The sequence below is a fragment of the Bidens hawaiensis genome, unplaced genomic scaffold, assembly GCF_021521415.1.
Source record: "Bidens hawaiensis isolate Kalapana, Puna unplaced genomic scaffold, B.hawaiensis_p1.1 tig00052434_1, whole genome shotgun sequence".
In the NCBI taxonomy this organism is placed as follows: Eukaryota; Viridiplantae; Streptophyta; class Magnoliopsida; order Asterales; family Asteraceae; genus Bidens; species Bidens hawaiensis.
This window is the reverse complement of record NW_027499429.1, coordinates 58,280-79,010: the sequence shown is the minus strand read 5'-3', so window position 1 is coordinate 79,010 and position 20,731 is coordinate 58,280. Positions and strand designations below refer to the sequence as shown.

General features: G+C 36.0%; 2 protein-coding genes across 2 annotated transcripts; both read left to right on the top strand.

The window, feature by feature from the left end:
• Positions 1-282: 282 nt before the first annotated feature.
• On the top strand, positions 283-7,519 carry LOC143599621 (PH, RCC1 and FYVE domains-containing protein 1-like). Its single transcript, XM_077077533.1, has 9 exons — positions 283-368; positions 2,274-2,360; positions 2,551-2,640; positions 2,727-2,813; positions 2,886-3,005; positions 3,076-5,184; positions 5,755-5,901; positions 6,631-7,118; positions 7,224-7,519. The coding sequence occupies exons 1-9, from the start codon at positions 321-323 to the stop codon at positions 7,381-7,383; spliced, it is 3,336 nt and encodes a 1,111-aa protein (XP_076933648.1). The 5' UTR covers positions 283-320; the 3' UTR covers positions 7,384-7,519.
• Positions 7,520-18,860: 11,341 nt separating this feature from the next.
• Positions 18,861-20,331, top strand: LOC143599619 (U-box domain-containing protein 28). The gene is made up of 2 exons (XM_077077531.1): positions 18,861-19,042; positions 19,255-20,331. The coding sequence occupies exons 1-2, from the start codon at positions 18,866-18,868 to the stop codon at positions 20,329-20,331; spliced, it is 1,254 nt and encodes a 417-aa protein (XP_076933646.1). The 5' UTR covers positions 18,861-18,865.
• Positions 20,332-20,731: the final 400 nt, after the last annotated feature.

Below are 20,731 nucleotides of genomic sequence, written 5' to 3'. Positions count from 1 at the left end.
ATCAGAATTCCATTTGTTCTGCCATATATATTTGACTTTGACTCTCTGCTTACTCCGGCAACACCACACCACACCACACCACACCACATTCTTCTTATTCTCTCCGATTCCATCACCGTCAACTTTTCCGTCAACTTATGCAGATCTAACTAACGGACTCCGTCAATTAATGTCTTTTAATTACAGTGCTGTGATTGTGAAGAGTATATATTAGTTCTCTAGGGTTTGAAGCTGTTAGATGTGATGCTAGTGATTGATGATGACCAGAGATTACAACGGCGGCGGCTGGTGGTGGTGGTCCGGTGAGTCTGTCACATGGAATGGCAGATCTTTTTAGTTACGGTAACGCCGTAAGTGACACTGATCAGGTATATTATTATTATTATTATTTTGTGATATGTGAGAGTATGATGAGATGTTATTAGGTTTGAAATTGATTAAACTTGTTGTATGTTGTTTGTAATTCTAGCAAATTAGGGCAAACAATTTGGCAAACAGTTGTATTGTTCGGTTCGATTATTAGGCTTAACCGAAACTGAAGCGGTTAATCTATTTTGTTAAGCGACTGGTTTTAGGTTAATCGGTTCGGTTTATTCGGTTAATTGGTGTCGGTTTATGGTTTGATTATTGCTCACCTCTAGTTGAGTAGTTTCTGATATCTTGTTATTTAAGGTAATGTCGTAAGTGAAACTGATCAGGTATATTATTATTATTATTATTATTATTATTATTATTATTATTATTATTATTATTATTATTATTATTATTATTGTGCTATGTGAAAGTTGATGAGATCTTATTAGGTTTGTTGTATGTTGTTTGTAATACTAGTAAATTAGGGTGAACTATTTGGGGATATTTGTTCTAAACAGTTAATGCGGAAAAATATAGGATATATGAGATATCTGTTATCGTGGTGAGATATCGATAATTTTTATAATATCATGTAAAATTCATATATATAGTAATTCAGTATACTCTCCTACCATTAACAAATTAAACTTTTGCTACTTGCAAAACACTAAGAATTGTAGCAAGTAGGAACTGATTAAGACTTAAAACACTGACATTGAACACTAAAAATTGATAATTAAGGCTTAAAGCACTGATATTGGGAATATCGGTGATATTATTGCTATTATTATTATTATTATTATTATTTTGTGCTATGTGAAAGTATGATGACATCTTATTAGGTTTGAAATTGATGAAATTTGTTGGATGCAATAACTGGAGATTTATAGTATAATTACTAAAACCGAAGTCATCGGTTAATCTATTTTATTAACGAATCGATTTTCGGTTATTCGATCCGGTTTATTTGGTTAGTTTGTTAATTTGTTTTGGTTCGGTTATTGCTCCTCGCTAGTTGAGGGGTTTCTGATATAGTAGCTGAATTTTGGGGGGATAAATAAATGATGTCAATTAGGGCTAAAATTGAATATGCTAGCAGTTGATCATGAAGTTGATTACGGACTTAAATGATTTTGCCGTATGAGTTAGATTTTATATCATTAAAATGTTACCATATAGCATATACATATGTATTAGGTATTTGGTTACAACTTAGACTATGTGCAGCGGCTTAACTAAAAAGTGAAAAACGTCTTGCCACGTCACTGAACAGGTGAATTATTATTTTGTACAGTGAAAGTATTTGAGATCTTATTAGGTTTAAAATTGATGAAAATTGTCGTAGCTGTAACCTAGCAATTTAGGGCAAATGTTTTATGGATTTTTGTGTAATACAATTGACAGAATATTTGTGGATGCAATTGAGGAGTTATGAGAGGAAACATATGGTTTCTCATCCAATGAAAATGCTTTCATGGATGTTATTTTGGGCTAAAGTTGAATTTGTTAGTAATTGATCATAAAGTCAATTATGGACTTCGTATGTTTGGCGTATGAGTTGGCTTTTATATCATCAAATAGTTACCATATATCATATTCATATGCGTTGGTTATGTGGTTATTTAGTCGAAAAGTTTGTTGCTTGAATGCAACACAAAAACTAGTGCAATTTCTGTTCGGGCGGTTCTTCAAGACAAATACTTATTTTCACTTCTTGATGTGTACAAGTGAGGTTTGCATACAAACCATATACTGAAATGTGTCGCGTGCATATGTGGTATATCTGATCATTTATATGTAATGTAACAAACTTACAATTTTCCTAGAAGTTGAATGGATTTAGTAACCTAATGCACGTTTCTGTTTATACGTTAACCATAATTTTTATTGTTTTTAAAAAACTTTTTTGCTATTTGCAGGGATTAATTGCTCTGAAAAAGGGCACACATTTACTTAAATACGGTCGCAAAGGGAAGCCAAAGTTTTACCCGTTTAGACTCTCTCATGTGAGTTATAGTTATCACACTGAATCTTGCTTAAAGTTTCCTGTTTTTGTATTTATATTTTAAGTTGTATAACAAACAACTACACCGCCAACAGCCAATATGCATTTATGATTGTGATAAGTAATTTCTGCAAAACTGAACCCAGTGTCATTTGATTATGGCTAATGACTTATAATCTGAATATACACAGGATGAATCATCTTTGATTTGGATTTCCAGCAGTGGTGAAAAGAGCATTAAGTTAGCCCTCGTCTCTAGAATTATTCCTGGACAAAGAACTGTACGTGTCTATAACTGCACGTCACACACGCCTGTTTTTGTTAATAAATATCTCACTTAATGTTTCGTTTATGAGCGTGCTACCAGGCTGTCTTCAGGCGTTATTTACGTCCCGACAAGGACTATCTTTCATTTTCTCTCATATATAACAACGGGAAACGATCTCTTGATTTGGTAAATGCTTAAAATACAATCAGATTTAACTTTTTATAAATTTATTTTTTTAAACCTTTTGTTATTTGCTAGATTTGCAAGGATAAAGTTGAGGCTGAAGTGTGGATTGCAGGCCTTAAAGCACTAATTTCGTCTAAACAAGGAGGCTGTTCCAAAATTGATGGATGGAGTGAAGGTGGCCTCTATTTTGATGTAAGTTTACATAAATTAATAAACTTTATCTGTGTTTTGTTCTCATTTTTAACGTGACAATTAATACCAGGATAATAATAATAAAGATATAACACCAAACAGTGCAAGTGACGGTTCGATTTCTGTATCACGAGATTTAAGTTCCCCAGACGCTTCCGTTAGCTCAAATTCAAACTCATCCCCAATGAATTACCGTCTAGAAAACCCTTCCAATTTTGAAAAGTCGAACACACCTTTTGATCAAACAACTATGCAAGTCAAAGGGTTCGGTCCAGATGTTTCTAGGGTTAGTGTTTCTAGTCAACCGAGTACATCCAGTCACGGGTCAGCCCAAGATGATTATGATGCATTAGGAGACGTGTATATATGGGGTGAAGTAATATCCGATAGTATTATCAAAGTGGGCCCCGATAGAACCACTAATACTTTAACCACAAGAACAGATGTACTTCTACCAAAACCGATCGAAACAAACATCGTTTTGGATGTGAATTACATATCATGTGGCGTGCGACACGCAGCATTAGTGACCAGGCAAGGCGAAGTATTCACATGGGGTGAAGAATTGGGAGGTCGGCTCGGTCATGGGTTTGAAAAAGACGTAATTACCCCCTGTTTAGTCGAGTCATTATCTGCTTGCAACGTGGATTTTGTTGCGTGTGGCGAGTTTCACACGTGTGCGGTCACGATGGCGGGTGAGCTTTACACGTGGGGTGACGGGACCCACAACGCTGGGCTTCTCGGGAATGGTAAACATGTGAGTCATTGGGTCCCGAAACGGATTACGAAACAGCTCGAGGGGCTTAAAGTTGCGTCGGTCAGTTGCGGCCCGTGGCATACGGCTTTGATAACGTCAACCGGGCAGCTTTTTACGTTTGGTGACGGGACGTTTGGTGTTTTAGGTCATGGTGACCGGGAAAGCGCCGCCTTTCCAAGAGAAGTGGAATCTTTATCGGGATTAAGAACGTACGCGGTTGCGTGTGGGGTATGGCACACCGCGGCTGTAGTAGAAGTAATCGTAACACGGTCGAGCTCGGGTGTATCGTCTGGAAAACTATTCACGTGGGGTGACGGTGATAAAAACCGTTTAGGCCACGGAGATCGCGAGCCGCAGCTCAAACCGACCTGTGTTCCGTTACTTATTGAGTACAATTTCCACAAAGTTGCGTGCGGGCATAGTTTGACTGTAGGGTTGACCACATCACGGCACGTTTTCACCATGGGAAGTACGGTCTATGGTCAACTCGGAAACCCGCAATGTGACGGGAAGTTACCATGCTTAGTAGAAGACAAATTATCTAATGAGCCCGTTGAAGAAATCGCATGCGGGGACTACCATGTGGCGGTTTTAACATCACGAAATGAGGTTTACACATGGGGAAAAGGTGCTAACGGTCGATTAGGGCACGGCGACATCGAAGACCGAAAAACACCAACTTTAGTTGAATCGTTAAAAGATCGACATGTGAAATTCATCGCTTGCGGGTCAAACTACACATCAGCAATATGTCTACACAAATGGGTTTCGGGAACCGAACAATCTCAATGTGCGTCATGCAGACAAGCTTTTGGGTTCACGAGAAAACGGCACAACTGTTATAACTGTGGGCTCGTTCATTGTCATTCTTGTAGTTCAAGAAAAGCATTAAGAGCAGCGTTAGCCCCTAATCCAAACAAGCCGCACCGTGTGTGCGATTCATGTTTCGTTAAATTAAACAAATTGGCTGAAACTGGTGTTGTCAACAGACGAAACGCTATGCCTCGGCTTTCAGGTGAAAACAAAGATAGATTAGATAAAATGGAAATTAGATTAGCAAAATCTGGGTTACCATCAAATCAAGATTTAATTAAGCTGTTGGATAATAAAGCGGCCCGACAAGGGAAAAAAGCTGATGTATTTCCTGTAACTCGTTCTTCACAAACGAATACTTTACTGCAGCTTAAAGATATTGCAATGACTACTGGTGGTGATTTTCGTTATATGGTCCCGAGACTGATTGTGACTCAGTCTGTTGCTGGATCCCGGCCAGTTTCACCTTATTCTAGAAGATCAAGCCCGCCACGTTCTGCTACTCCCATTCCTACAACATCCGGGCTTTCTTTCTCCAAAAATGTTGCTGATAGTTTGAAGAAAACAAATGATCTGTTGAATCAAGAAGTTTATAAATTACGTGGGCAGGTAAATCTCAAAGTCTTTAGATGTGGAAAACATAAACGGGTCAAACGGGTTGGGTTTAACCTGAATAGTTTTTGTTCAGATATTTTGATATGTGTTAAAATACACTTTGGATGACTTATTTGACCCGTTTTGTTTATAACTTTTTTTTAATCCTAATCGACCCAGTAACTAAATGGGCCGACCTTGTCACATGTAGCTATAGGTGAACAAAAAGTATGGGTTGGGAACCGAACTCGGTTATGAACCTGTAACCGGGAGACCTGTTTTCATATTTCTTTGTTTAACTAAATGAACAAATTGTTTTGTTCAGTTCAGGTTTGTTCGTTTATTAAATAAACGAACGTAAAAAAACATATTTCCGAACTGTTCACCGAATACTATGTTCCTTTACAGGCCTGGCCGAACCGGTTTCACCAAAAACTGGGTTTGGTTTGACCTTCTTTGGCCCAACCCGACCTGGTTTCAACCCGAACCACTTTGGGAAGAAATCACAATTTGTGCATCTCTACATGTAGCTGTGATGTTTTGTTTTGGGATGCTATTAAGTTCTTATGTTGATTTATTTTTCAGGTTGACAGTTTGAGAAATAAATACGAAATTCAAGAAGCAGAACTGTTTAAATCAAGAAAACAAGCTCAGGAAGCAATGGATTTGGCTGCTGAGGAGTCTGCAAAATTTGCAGCTGCAAAAGATGTCATCAAGTCTCTTACTTCACAGGTAGTTTCTCATTAAGGATCATGCTTCTTAGTCAAAATTTACAAGTTTTGATCTTTTGGTTTTTGAAATCTAGGATTTCTTGGAAATTTGATTTCTTGATTTTTGAAAACAAAGGGTTTCTTGGAGTTAGTTTATACCTCGTAAAATTTTAAATTCGGTTGTTTAGATTGCGTATTTATCTTTTCATGATTGATCTTGGGATGCAGATTAATTATTCTTTTTATGTTTTTCGAGTAAATTTGCAAAATAGTGTTTGTTGGAATCGGATCCCCAAAATGACATTGTTTTTTAGTGACAAATTGGTGGTCTTTTTTGTTATCAATTTTCACAATATATATACTTGTTTAATGCTAAGATGCTTCTTAATAACTTTCAAGTTTCAATGGTTATCGTTTTGCTTAATATTATTATATATTTACAAAGGGGAATTATGTAATTCTCCCTAATATTTTTACCAACTTAAATCCTAGTTTATTAGCTTTTGCGTTATGCTTGTTAAAATAGAATTTAAACATACAACTAATAATTAAATATTTTTTTTTCTCTATAAATTAAGAATTCACATAATAGTTAAAAAAATCAATAGAATTTATAAGACTGAATATATATTTTATTCATACTTGTATTTAAACTAATATGACACTGAATTTGAAAAGTAGACAATAATTGAAAAATGGTTGTTTATTTTTTAATGGTATTCTTATTAACGCCTTTTAATATAAACTGCAGCTTAAGGATATAGCAGAAAGATTGCCACCTGGATCCTATGATCTCGACAGCATCAAGATACCAAACGGTCTCGACTCAATTTCCATTATTCAAAATCCTGATACAAACGGAGACAATCTTTCAAAACCAAACCTTCCGATCTCTCCAATCGACACATCATCAACACTGGGACCCACTGAAACATTCGCTGGATTCACTGAACCCAAGGAATCAGCACGCGCTTCAAACGAGAACGATAACTATTCAGATGCCAGATCAATTAATGGAAGTGCAGGGGTAGATGTGGGAAGTAAGTATTTGTCAGGTTCACAAGAAGCGGAGAATAATGGGTTTAAAACTAGAAGTCCAGTACCGAATAGTGGTAATAATACCTATAATGCCCCTGATCAAGTTGAGGCTGAATGGATTGAACAATATGAGCCCGGTGTTTATATAACACTTGTGGCTTTACGCGATGGAACCCGGGATCTCAAAAGAGTTCGCTTCAGGTATTATTGTTATTATTATTATTTTAATATTAATAACAATATATTTCTTTACTTAATAATAATAAGAATAATGTTAAATTGGTAAAATTGTGTTTATATTTGCAGCCGAAGGAGATTCGGTGAACACCAAGCTGAAACATGGTGGTCAGAAAACCGTGAAAACGTTTATGAAAGATATAATGTTCGCGGGTCAGATAAATCATCGGTGTCTGCCCAAACCACCCGACAGTCGGCTGAATCTCTACCACCATCAGCCCAGTATTAAAACTCTCTCCCCTATTTTTTTTTTCCAGTTTTTATTATTAATTTGTGATTTGTTAATATATATTAGAAGGTTTATTGGTGTTTCTACATGCATTGTGATTTAGTGTACATAAGTATTTATTATTTATATGATCATATTTTCGCCGACTATTTGATATGTTTTCTGTTAAATTTTTAATGTGTAACATGTTCTTTTTCCTTGTTTTTGATCCATCAAAATGTGTTCACCTTTAAACTAATATTGTGTGCACTCCGGGTGGAGGCCCTCTATTATACGTATACTGGCTTTGATCGTTGAAGCATGTCTATGAGCTTCGGCCTCAAGACCTAACGGATTATTCATAATATCTGCCACTTGATTTTGCCCCCGAACTGCTGCTAAGATCTAAGTTTAGCGACACGAGTCTTTACGGCAATATGTGTAATCATCTCCTTGAAAAGTGTTGAATTCCAAACTCACACTGCCACACTTGTTTATTTTCCCGGAGTCTCTCGTTTTCTAGTCATCTTGCATCTAGTCGTTGGTGGTGTACGGTATGTAGACATGCACAAACCGGTTAACCAGTTATTCGAAAATCGGTTAGTGTAATAACCGGTTAGTGGTCAACGATGAATGAACTGGTTAAACCGAGTCAAATGCTAACCGGTTTTCAAGCACCAAAACCCTAACCAGTTAGCCAGTAAATAACCGATTTAAAAAATAATATATTTAAAAAACCCAAAATCTGTTTCGGTTAACCAGTTTTGTAACAGGTTATTAGGTTTCTGGGCCAAAATGTATGACCAGTTACTAACCGTCGATTTTTTCTGGGTAAAAACTGGTTTGAGAGGGACCGGTTAGAGAATTAGTTAGAAACTGGCCACTAACCGGTTTGGATGTGCACCTCTAGGTATACATGCATTGCTGGAGTTGAGACTCATATCTATAACTATTATATATGATATGAATGTGACATCTTTTTATAAAATTTGTTTTCTTAATATTCACATCGTTTAAAACATTACACTTTATTTGATTTGTTAATTATCTTTAGAACCCGTGACATATTTTTAAAATAAGATTTAGAATTCATGTTTCTTTGTATATTTATTATTATAGTAATTGATATTAATTATAATTCATGTAAGTTATATACTTATATTAGTTGTGGACAAATTAAGTTCTCTCTTCCAATTTCTATTCGAGAAACATAAAAGATCAAGAATTTATTTTATTTTATTTCTATTCGAAGAACCCTTAGGGCAGCCGGAGTGGCTTTTGAACAAGAGACGGGAACAAAAATTCACCTCAACAAATTTTTTGTTTCTGGCTCTAGTTCTCAAACCACTTCGTTCGCCCCAAGTGTTCTTCGTTTGGCTCCAGGATGGTGACCGGGAAGTATCTCATCAATAATAAATAATATAAATTAAATAAAATAAAATAAATTCATGATCTAAAGAGTAAAAAGTATGTTTCTTGAATAGAAAATGGATGAGAGAACTTGTCCACAAATAATATAACTCACGTGGATTATAATTAATATCAATTATTATTATTACTAATAAATATACTAAAGGCATGAATGTTAAATCTTATTTTAAAAATACGTCACGGGTTCTAAAGATAATTAACGAATCAAATAAAGTGTAACGTTTTAAACGATGTGAAAATTAAAAAGCCAAAATGTCACATTCATATCATATATATATAATAGTTCTAGATGAGTCTCAACTGTAGCAATGCAAGTACACCTACTACTAGTAGTAGATGCACATTGACTAGCAAACGAAAGAGAGTGCTGGAAATTAAGCCAAGCCGTTGGCCAAAATTCAATATTTTGTATAGTAGCATTACCCTTTTGACTGGAATTTAAGGGCTACATAGCTATGTATTGTTTTGGAAAAAGATGAACTGAATGTTAGGGTTTGGTCAAAAGTTCAGACTATGCAAGTACGGATCACTGTTCCGGACAGAATTTTAGCAGAGGCGATTTATTGAGTGAACTCATAAGAGTAAACCCGTAGTAACAAGGGTAAGAGCGTTCTAGTTATGGATGAGCAAATTCAATATTGGTACCGAAATCGTTACCAAAGTTTTGAGTTTTGGTACCGGTACGGTAAGGTACCGGTATTTCCCGAAATTTACCTTCAATACCAGTACTGAACCGATACCGAACCAAATATTTTGATACCGGTACCATTACCAAATATTTACGGTTTTCGGTATCGGGATTTTCGGTATCGGTACCGATCTCATCCCTGGTTCTAATGGTAAACCCCTTGTCTACTTCTTGAGGTCATGAGTTAGGCAATTTTTATCACTTTTTTTCTAATTTTGTGAATATGATTGTAGAATTTGTGATTCAGTTTTGTTAAAAAAAAATGAGTTTTTGTTAAAAATTGAATTTTAAGGCTAATGAAACGAAAATTTTAAGGATTTTAATTCTAATTCATTTGAATTCTCACGAATTCCGTGAAACGAACTCCCCCTTAATATTTGCTTGTGGGATTTTAACCAACGAGACTCATATGTATAAAACCAATATAAACATTTTCAACCAATATAAATTATTTTAAAACTATTAGTTGACACATTTTCCGCTTGTGGCCTAGTGGCAAAAGGGATTAGGTTTTCCAGTGGAGACCCAAGTTCGATTCCCGTTTGTGTCACTTTGGGTGAATATTGGCAATAAATAATTTGAGCTAGGCCTTTGTGCAAAGATTGTCAGTACGAATCCCTAGCCCATCCGGGTTTTAGTCCCACCGTTTGTTACGTCAACGAGTTACCCTCTTGTGGTGGCACGACTGTCAAGTGGTAGCCAGCGGCATGGTTTCCCGGGTGAACGCCCCCAAACTCTGAAGCCAACATAGTCTTGTCAGAGTATGGCAACGGGGCTCTCCAAATTAGAGAATGCGGTGGCCTAAACACAAAAAAGAAAGTCTTTCTAAAAAAAGTTTAACACATATAAGAATTAAACAAGTATATTAAAACTACAATTCATATAATTACAATTTATAAAGTCCTGGTCATCTTATATTATTCATTCAATTCCAATGAAACAGGTATGGACCAGAATATTACATGACAAATTAAATACTAGACCCAAGTGATAATTTTGGCCCATCACTATTTTTAAATTTAATGAGTCAAACTTCAAGACTATGATGGTCAAATATCTACCCATGAAAAAAAATTCAAAATAATATGATAAAATAATAAATTCTATGATGATAGATTGGTAGACATGTACATTTCAAACCTAAATTATATGTAGGAAATTGTTTTCGAGTTTTAAAAGTTGAATGATATGTTTGCTTCAGGTTATAAACAAATGTAAACGAAGCCCGAGCTCGACTAGGCTTGAGTTTGGCTTGGGACACTTTTTTTACAGTTGAGCCTAGCATGTTAGTTGTTTTTTCATGCTTAGGCGCGGCGTGTTTATTATTTATTAACTAATTTATGTATATTTTTAAGTATTTTTGTATATTTTGAGAAAATCTTGATCAAGTCTAAGCTCGGTTGTAGAGTGTGAAATTGATACATAGAAGTCCGAAATTTGCAAAACTTAAAAAAACACAAGGCTCGTTAAAGGCTCGACGAGCTTCCCATATAAGGCTCGAGCGTGGGCTCGATAAAAGGCGTGAGCTCGGGCTCAAGGCTCAGGCCGGCTCAAGCTTGGAAAAACTATGTTCGTTTCAAATTTTTTTATTGATCCGAGTTTGAGTAGCTCACGAGCAGCTCAGCTTATTGCACCTTCAATGTTTAATCGTTAATATGATTTAACTTTTCTAATAACATGTGTGTCCGACATAGTCCAATTCTTTTACTTTTAATTTGACTTTCTAGATTGTTATTGGTATAAAGCTAAAGGAAAGTAAATAAAGTTCTACTGTGATCACCCATACAAAAAGATAATTACGCCTCAACTAATTGATTTAAGATAGAAAAAAAAATATTGGTGTATTAGTTTTTATTAATCTCAACTATCTTATTTTGGTCGCTATCAGTCTTAGGTAACGAATTAGTTGTTGACGCCTTGTCGGTCTCATTTTTAAACGTATTTGTTCCCAATGGTCCGCGGCTATCAGAATTCTAACGGCGTTACTTGCAGGTCGCCGAAAAAACGCTTTTGGTTGAAAAAGTCACATTTTTTTTTGCCGGAAAACTAAACCTGAACACCAACACCAACTGATTCCGACAATGGTTCTAAGGTCCTGACGACCTCAATAATTGAGGCTTTTACAAGAAAAATGTTCTTAAAGGTCTGATCCAAGGTTACAAAGATGTGTTACAAAAATGTTGAATTTTCAAAAAAAAAGTTAGGTTTCCGATAAAAACGTTTTTCCGCCTACCAGCAACTATAAATAGCTGCTTGCAAACTCGACACGGTTCAACTCATGTTCCGTCACCCAAAGTGAGTTTTCATGCATATTGTATCTAGATTCAATATGATGTAACTAAATTAAATGAACTGAACTTTATTTTATAGGTGTGTCCGTCTAATTTCAAAATTTAAGATTTATCATGATAAAATTATCAAATTATTTATAAAAGGCTTTTCATCAATTACTTGTTCATGTAGAATTATTATTTTATGAAAAAGATTGTTATTGTGAAAAAAGATTGAAAAATTTATGGTAGCTATGAATTCAAATTAGGCAAGTATTCAAAAAAGTTGGGTGTATTTCATCAATTAGGTTTGCTTGGTTTGAATAGGTTGGTCAAAAGTCAAATATATAAGCCTATTGCCACATATCCAACCAAACTATTGGGTTGATGCTAAGTTTCACCTTAAATTGCTTTAAAAAGTAAGTTCAGTCAAAACGGCCACTAAATGTTATATTAAAAGAATAAGAAAAAAAAAAGTTGTGAAATGGTTAGTAAGGCTGACCAAACAGGTCTTATCATCTTTAACAAGTCCTTAACGATGCGATTAACACAATTGTCAAACATGAATACGTCTCATTTAACTACTTTATAACTCATGTCTCTAGCACAGTTGTACGTACGTATATTTTATGTACCAAGAATGATAAATGATGGAGCCAACTCTAATAATTTTAATTAATTAAAACCAATGTTTTAAAAACCGGTATTTTACTCATATCGAATTTTGGTTCAAAAATGGTACAACTGGTTGAACCGGAATGTATCGGGAGGTTCAACTGGGTTAAATAATTTACCTTGTTATTCCATATAAATACACTTTGAACTCAAAAAAATAACCCAAAAGTACATTAATAAACATCGCACATGAACAATGGCTGAATCAGATAGAAAGTTTGTACTTTGTATACGAAATTAGTCGATTACAAAAGATGTAAATAAACCAACATGGATTTGCATGATACAAAATTGGTTGAATAACTAATCGTGGTTTATCGTGTTTACTTGTTTTAATTTTCTCCGTTATGTTAAAAGTCATTTTTAAAAATATGGGCCACAAAAAATATCAAAAACCTCTTGGATTTAAAATGGCGGTACGATATTCTAGCAAACTGTCCAAAAATACCGGACTCTAAATACCGGTGGCCTTATAAAAATCCGGTATAACCGGTTCAACCGACCGGTACGTACCTGTAACGCCCGTTAATTCCGGTTTCAAGAATTAAAGCTTGTAGAGTATGTATAATTCTCGGGATTTATCCGACGTTTCTCGGAGGCCTTTACGTCATCCCGGTACGTCTAATTGCTTAACATTTCTTCCAAGTTGCATTATTATTAAATTCCGAGGGCTAGAATGAAAATGTTTTATGATATAACATTAAACAAAAACCTAAACCCTAATCCACAGCTGCTGCTGCGATCGGCCCCTTCCAGCCACCCCCTCCCTTCCGTGCTTCGACTTTTTGATCGATTCCAAGCTCATAGAAGTAGTTCAAGGTATGTACTACAAACCCCAACACTCTTTTTGTTCACCCCTAATCGTTTTGATGCTCAATTTTGCCGAAACTTTTCGTTTGATAGATTTTCGGCTAAGGTGTAATTGACCCACTTCCCGTGGATAAAAATTAGAGTTTTTGGTGTAGAAAGATCCCCAGGTATGGCATTTACATCATATTAAAATTTCGTGGTCATTGGAGTTGGTTAGGTCGGTCAATCGATTTTAGTTCGAAAACTAGGGTTTATCGGGTGTAGAATTGCAAATTGTTGAGTTTGATGCGTTAATTGATCGGGTGACTGACCGAATCAGTTTGTACAGCCCTGGGGGGGGGTTTAAGGGCTGTGGAAAAATTATTTTTTGATGCTCGGGGCTGTTGTGGTTAGTGCTTCGTCAATCGAGTCGGCGGTGCGCGAATTTTCGTTTAAACGGTAAAGTAAGAGTTGTAAAAAGTAACCGTCAACCTTATCAACTCGGGTGACATAATCTTGACGAATGAAAAGATTTAAAATGGAATTTGGTCCATTCGGGGCTGATTCGTTTAACAAATGGTTTTAAGGTTTATTGCACGCGCATTCGACCCGAATTAACTGTCCTTGGGCCTTGGGCCAAAGTGTTGTCCTTGAACGGCCCATTAGGCAAGAGTGTTCTTACGGTCTAGTTTAGTAACGTGTTGTGTATAATTTACAGGCCCTTGCTTGTGATTGTGCACTTAGGGATTTTCCTAGCTCGTTGCAAGTGTTCGATTGATTTCAGGTGAGTTCTCGATGCCCCGTTTAACTCTTTTTAAGTTTTGGGCTAGCATGCACACCTAAGTGTTTTTATTACTTGATGAAATGTTTTGAATGGTTTTACATAGGCTTCCTAGTATCGGTAGGCCTTAGAATGTTATGGAATGTGTATGTATATATATATTTATATATATTTAGAATGGCCATTATTTGGCGAATGTTGTAGTCGTCTCGACTACTAAATGTTGCGTATGCCTACCTTGTGTTTGCACGCGCCGAATGTTACGTGTTTGGGTTGTACGTTTGCTCGACCCTGAATGTTTGTAGTAGTCTCGACTACTGAATATTGCGTATGCCTACTTTGTGTTTGCATGCGCTGAATGTTACGTGTTTGGGTTGTACGTTTTCTCAGCCCTGAATGTTATTATTGAATGTTATATATATATATATATATATATATATATATATATATAATGATATACATAGGAATGCACGTATAGAGATGCTCATACGTAAGGATGATTATTTATTTGAATGTGGTGACCTAACCGATGTACTTCCGTTTACCGTTTTAAAACCGCTGGAATGATTATTAAAACTGTTGCTACTTATTTAAAACTTGAACTCACTCAGCTTAAGCTGACTTTGTGTGCATTTTAGTGTGAGTTTCAGGTTAGGAAGAGGATGCCTTATCGCTTGGACGTGCACGGAGCTACTTGGACGGTGAAGGGCATACTGGAGTGAAGAATTACTTATAAACCTTTTATTTCAAAAGACTTTTAAAAGTTATAATTAATTTTGATTTTGGGAACTTATTCATCTATTTACGTTTTCCGCCAAATTATACTCTGTAATGCTATTTTAATGCAAAGAATTGTTTTTAAGTTTATTTAATTTCTCAAGTGTTTTGTATGATTACCAACTGTGGGGTTTCCCGGGATTCGGGGCCTTGTTTTTAAAACGCTAATTAAAACATTGAAAAATTAGAAAATATACTTTTTTCCTTAAACAAGTTTAATCGTATTTTAAACATGCCAGGAATTGCCAGCCCACTTAGCTGTAATGTGCACAGAGCTTGGCAAGTATAATACCCCGGCTTGAATCCTCTAAGCCGATTAGATGTCTTTTTTTTTTTTTTTAAGTTTGTTCGTTTGACAATTTTAGTCACGTAGGTTTAACAGTTTTGTTAACTCTCTCACTAAGTCTGAATTAACTATATAATAGGAAAAATAATTAATTTTTATTCTTAAATAAATTAATAATAATTAAGATAATGAAGTAAGAATAAAAATAAATGATTGATTTAGTGTGACACAAACCCTTTAATTTTCTATGATAGCAAATTACCTTAATTTATTTCATCTACATCTGTCATCATTGACTTGACAAAATTATTATTGAGTATTATTAGTTTTAAGTATTAATGGTATCCAAAGTTTACTTTTATTGTTATTATAATTTTATCTATATAAACTATTTGTAAATTCTATCACTTACATGTTTTCAAGTTTTGGTTATAGTTCAAAGGATATATTGGTTCTTTAAATGAAATAAATACAAACATAGAGAAGAAATAAATACAAACATAGAGAAAAAAGTGCCCGAATAAAAATTTGTATATTGGTTTTTATTAATTTCAATCATCGTTTTTTGGTTATTGTCGGTCTTAACTAACTAAGTGGCTACTGACAGTCCCAAATTTTAACGTATTCATTCCTAACGGTCCGCGACTAACAGAATCCTAATGCCGTTAGTTGTAGGTCTCCGGAAAAATGTTTTTGGCCGGAAAACGCACATTTTTTCCCGAAAACTCAACATTTTCGTCCCTAACATCTTGTTAACTTTGTATAAGACTTTTAGGAACCTTTTTCTAGTAAAAGCCTCAATTATTGAGGTTGCCGGAACACTAGAATCATCGTCAGAATCGGTTGGTGGTGCTCAAGTGGTGGTGGTTGATTGGTGGTGAGTCAATTGGTGGTGGTGGTAGTGTAAGGTGGTGTTTTCTGGCAAAAAATATGACTTTTCCGCGTAAAAACGTTTTTCCAACCACCAGCAACTAACGCTGTTAAGAGTTTGTAAGTCTCAGACCCTTATGAACAAATACGTTAAAAATTAAGACTGCTAGCAAATAACAACCAATTTATTAGTTAGAACCGACGTTGACACTCTAAAGGCATTTTAGTATTTCCCCATGTTTCACTCGCCTTAAAGACATCTAAAAAGAACTAAAAACATGTTGATTTAAAAAACTTATCTTAGTAATTTATAATATTATATTAAAAAACTTTTAGAATTTAATCATATAAAAAGTGAGTGATAAATTCCAATTATAAAATTCGTGTGTTCACAAGATTTTTCTAATTTTTTATTAGTAATTTGCCTAAAATTCCAAGTATAAGAGGGATTGTGGGGTTTGAATTTTGTTGCATGGGCATCTTCAACATGTGGGCCCCACATTCACCTCATCAAAGTGGGCCCACACAAATTTTGATTTAAGATTCCACCTTAATTGTGGTTTAACATCAATCATTGTGTAACCATACAATTAAAGTTCACGTAAAGCTTTAATAAGGGCATTGAGTTTAAAAATGTTATCTTTAATAATATTTTAATAGGTTCTAAAATTAGTGTTTGGCTCTATAAAATTAATATGTATAATAAGTTTCTTATAATATCTTGGGCTAACATTAGTGTATAATAAGTTTTTAGAGGATACGAAGTGGGAGTCGTAAAGAGTTTGGGAATACCCGACATCGATATTGAACACCACCTCTCGATTTGGGGTTTTTTTCTTTCACGGGAATTCGAGTGTAGCCATCAATTTCTTTGTTATTTCTTAAAGAGGCTCGCTCATCATTGAAAACGACAGAAGCTCATTAGGTTGTTAGAAATCATTACTCACAATTAGGTATATGTTTTGCAAAGAATGTTACATTTTTAACACATATTTTATTTACCATTTTAAGACTTTACCCATAATTAGAAAGTGGTTAAAGTTTAAAAAGCTGAAAGGTTAATTATGTAATAAGATGGTACAGACGTGGGTGCAATTGTTGGTTTTAATAAGAAAACAAGACAACTTTAACTAAAAGATGTAGGGCTGAGTACGGTTCGGTTATTAGGCGAAACCCAAACCGAAATCGAATTAATCGGTTATTTGAATATGCAAATCGTTTGGTTTTCGGTTTTCGATTTTTCGGTTAATTTCGGTTTCAGTTCGATTATTTTTTGTTTTTTTCAATTATGTGTTGACATTGAAAAAAAAAATAAAAAATGAAAATGCATATTTTAAGCTTGTATAAGGACGTGTTTTAGTATCACAATCTACATATATATTGAATTCAAAAAACAAAAATAGGCACGTGTTACGTGGAACTATACGAATACAAAGTTGCTAAATGTAGTTTAAAAATTACAAAGCATTAAAAGTTTAGTCCCGATCCTCATTCATCATCTTATTTATTTATCATAAAAGTTTAATCAATCCTCATCATCTTGATAATCTTTATCATCATCAATCGGTTCGGTTCGGTTTTTTAAAAATGGATAACCGAATTGAAACCGAAATTTCGGTTTTTCAAAAAAACAAAAAAGTAACCGTCGGTTAATGCTTCGGTTCGGTTTTTTCGGTTAATTCGGTTTCGATTCGGTTAATTCGGTTTTCTACTCACCCTTAAAAAGATGAATCATTTTAAAGAAACATGGCTACTGTCAATACAAATTACGTAGCCCGTATGGATTGACACATTACGAATTACTCTACCCATTTGATTTCACACACTCTAGAAACTCATGAAATGAATATAAGCACCAATTTGTATGTACACGAATTTTGGTGAAAAGTCATGAGGATGGTGTTCCAACCCGGTCTTGTTTTCCCCATCCCCCCCCCCCCCCCTTCACGACTCCCATTCTGTGTGCTCTTATGTAGGGGTGCAAATGAGCCGAGCCGAGCCCAAGCTCGACTAGGCTCGAGCTAAGCTCGTTTAATTTACACTAAGCTCGAGCTCGGCTCTTTTCAATCAATATTTTTAAAACTCGAGCCCGGCTCTTTTCAATCGTTATTTCTAAAGCTCGAGCCCGGCTCTTTTCAATCACTATTTCTAAAGGTCGAGCCCGGCTCTTTTCGATCATTATTTTTAAAGCTCGTACTCGGCTCTTTTCGATCATTACTTTTAAAGCTCGAGCCCGGCTTTTTTCGGTCATTATTTTTAAAGCTCGTACTCGGCTCTTTTCGATCATTACTTTTAAAGCTCGAGCTCGATCTTTTCGATCATTAGTTTTTCAAGCTCAGGCTTGGATCGTGAATAGTTTTTTAAACTCGAATTCAGTTCGTTACTATTTATTAGTTAATTATATATATTTATAATTATTTCTATATACCCTTTTCAAATTTTATATATAACATACTACATATTATTTAGGTCTTTTTACATAATATTACATATATTAATTAATAGTTATTAAAAAATATATAAATAACAAACTTGTTTAGACTCGCGAGCCTGTTTAAACCTGAAAAGTGAAGCTCAAACTCGTTTAAACCCGACTGAATCAAACTTTTACACGAGTCAATCTCAAGTATCTCAAAAATTGTTCGACTCGTTTGCCTCCCTACTCTTATAAACAAGCGATAATCCTTATGTAAAAAACTTCCTCCTCAAATTATTTTTATCAAATCCAGAATAAATAAATAAATATATAAGTAAATAAATAAAGAAAAAGTCCAACAAAGAATACTTCAAAATAATATATACCCACCCACCACCCAAACCAATGAATCGTTGACCAAATGACGTCACCTCCCACCCCCTTTGACTCTTTCTCCCTCTTCAAAACCACCCCACCCATCTCTCTCCTATACCCTTTCCTCTCTCTCTCAAACACACAAATGGCTAGAGACAATAGCAATGGCTTGTACCTGAGTGTCCCAAGCTTCTTCAAATGCCCGATATCAATGGACGTAATGAAATCACCTGTTAGCCTATGCACTGGCGTCACCTACGACCGCGCCAGCATCCAAAAATGGCTCGATTCGGGCCATAACACCTGCCCTGCCACCATGCAGGTACACTTTGTATTCATATCATACGGAGAAGGTTGGGGTAACATAAAAATATATTGTACTAGTTATTAAAGTCGCCATAAAAATCCGTGTACAATTAAAATTCCCTACCGTACTTTTTCATCGTATGTCCAATAATTTTTCTGTTTTTTTATTCTTTAAACATGCGTGATATATGTTGGTACATTAATAAATTAAATAAATTATAACTGCAGGTTCTACAATCAACAGACGTCGTCCCGAACCTAACTCTCCGACGCCTAATTCGCGTGTGGTCCGACTCCTACCTCCTCCGTCCGGAATCTCATGCGTCATTCAACAACCATCAAGCGTTCGAGTCGTTAAAGAAATTAATCACCACCGACCCGACCGAAAGCGTTTCGTTAAACACGTCTACACTATCGAGTATCATTAGTTTCGCGAAATCATCAGCCGAAAACCGAGAATCGCTAGCAAAACTCGACGGATTCGTCCCGTTGATATCGAAGACGCTTAGAATCAATAATGAGACCGAATCGAATGCATGTACAAAATCAACAGAGCTAGTTCTCATCATTCTGGATCTCATATCCTCAGAGAAATCAATAAAACCACAATTAGTTAAATTAATAGCTAACGAACCTTCGTTAGCGACGTCGTTAACTACCGTTCTCCTCCGCGGTACTAATACCAGTAGAATCAGTACCGCGAGGGTTTTGGAATCACTCGCGGCTTTCGACACCGAAAGCCGCAGGATAATATCCGAAAACAGCGGGATATTAAAGCAGTTAGTCCAGCTAACAAACTCCGATGACATGACGTGTACGGAGGCCGGAGTATCTGCTCTGGCCTCCGTCGCCACGTCACGGCAAGCGAAGAAGGAAATAATACGTCTCGGAATTATAACAACAGCAGGGAGGATAATATCCTCCCAGGAGTATTCTGTTACGGTTGTTGAGAATGTGTTGAAGTTGTTGGAGATGGTGTCCACGTGTACCGAGGGACGGACAGGAGTATGTGAAAATGAACAGCTGGTAGAGGAGGTTGTTAGGCGGTTGTTGAAGGTGTCGCCTGTGGCGACGGAGTGTGCGATTGGAGTGATTTGGAGCGTGTGTTATATGGCGAGGGATCGGGCGGCGCAGGAGGCGGCGATGAGGTGTAATGGGTTGACCAAGGTGTTGTTGGTGATGCAGAGTAATTGTTCGGGTGCGGTGAGGCAAATGTGTGGGGAGTTGGTTAAGGTGTTAAGGGTTAACTCGAAGTCGTGTTTGGCGAGCTATGAGACGCAGACAACTCATATTACGCCGTATTGAGTTGACTTGGTTGGGGTTGTGGTGTTGGTGATGCAGAGTAATTGTTTGGGTGCGGTGAGGCAAATGTGCGGGGAGTTGGTTAAGGTGTTTAGGGTTAACTCGAAGTCGTGTTTGGCAAGCTATGAGACGCGGATGACTCATATTACGCCGTATGGAGTTGGCTCGGTTGGGTTGTTGGTGATGCAAAGTGATTGTTTATTTGTTCGGGTATGGTGAGGCATATGGTGAAGGTGTTCTGAGTTAACTCGAAGTCGTGTTTGGTGAGCTATGAGACGCGGACGATTCATATTACGCGGTATTGAGTTGACTCGGTCGGGTCGGGTCGAGTCAAGTCAACTTGGGTTGTGTTGTTGGTGATGCAGACTGCAGAGTAATTGTTCGGGTATGGTGAGGCATTTGG

Coding starts and splice junctions, on each gene's coding strand:
- LOC143599621 (XM_077077533.1), top strand. CDS start 321: ATGGCAGATCTTTTTAGTTACGGTAACGCCGTAAGTGACACTGATCAG. Junction 2,641..2,726: donor TTATTCCTGGACAAAGAACT/GTACGTGTCTAT, acceptor GCGTGCTACCAG/GCTGTCTTCAGGCGTTATTT. Junction 7,119..7,223: donor CTCAAAAGAGTTCGCTTCAG/GTATTATTGTTA, acceptor TTATATTTGCAG/CCGAAGGAGATTCGGTGAAC.
- LOC143599619 (XM_077077531.1), top strand. CDS start 18,866: ATGGCTAGAGACAATAGCAATGGCTTGTACCTGAGTGTCCCAAGCTTC. Junction 19,043..19,254: donor CCTGCCCTGCCACCATGCAG/GTACACTTTGTA, acceptor TTATAACTGCAG/GTTCTACAATCAACAGACGT.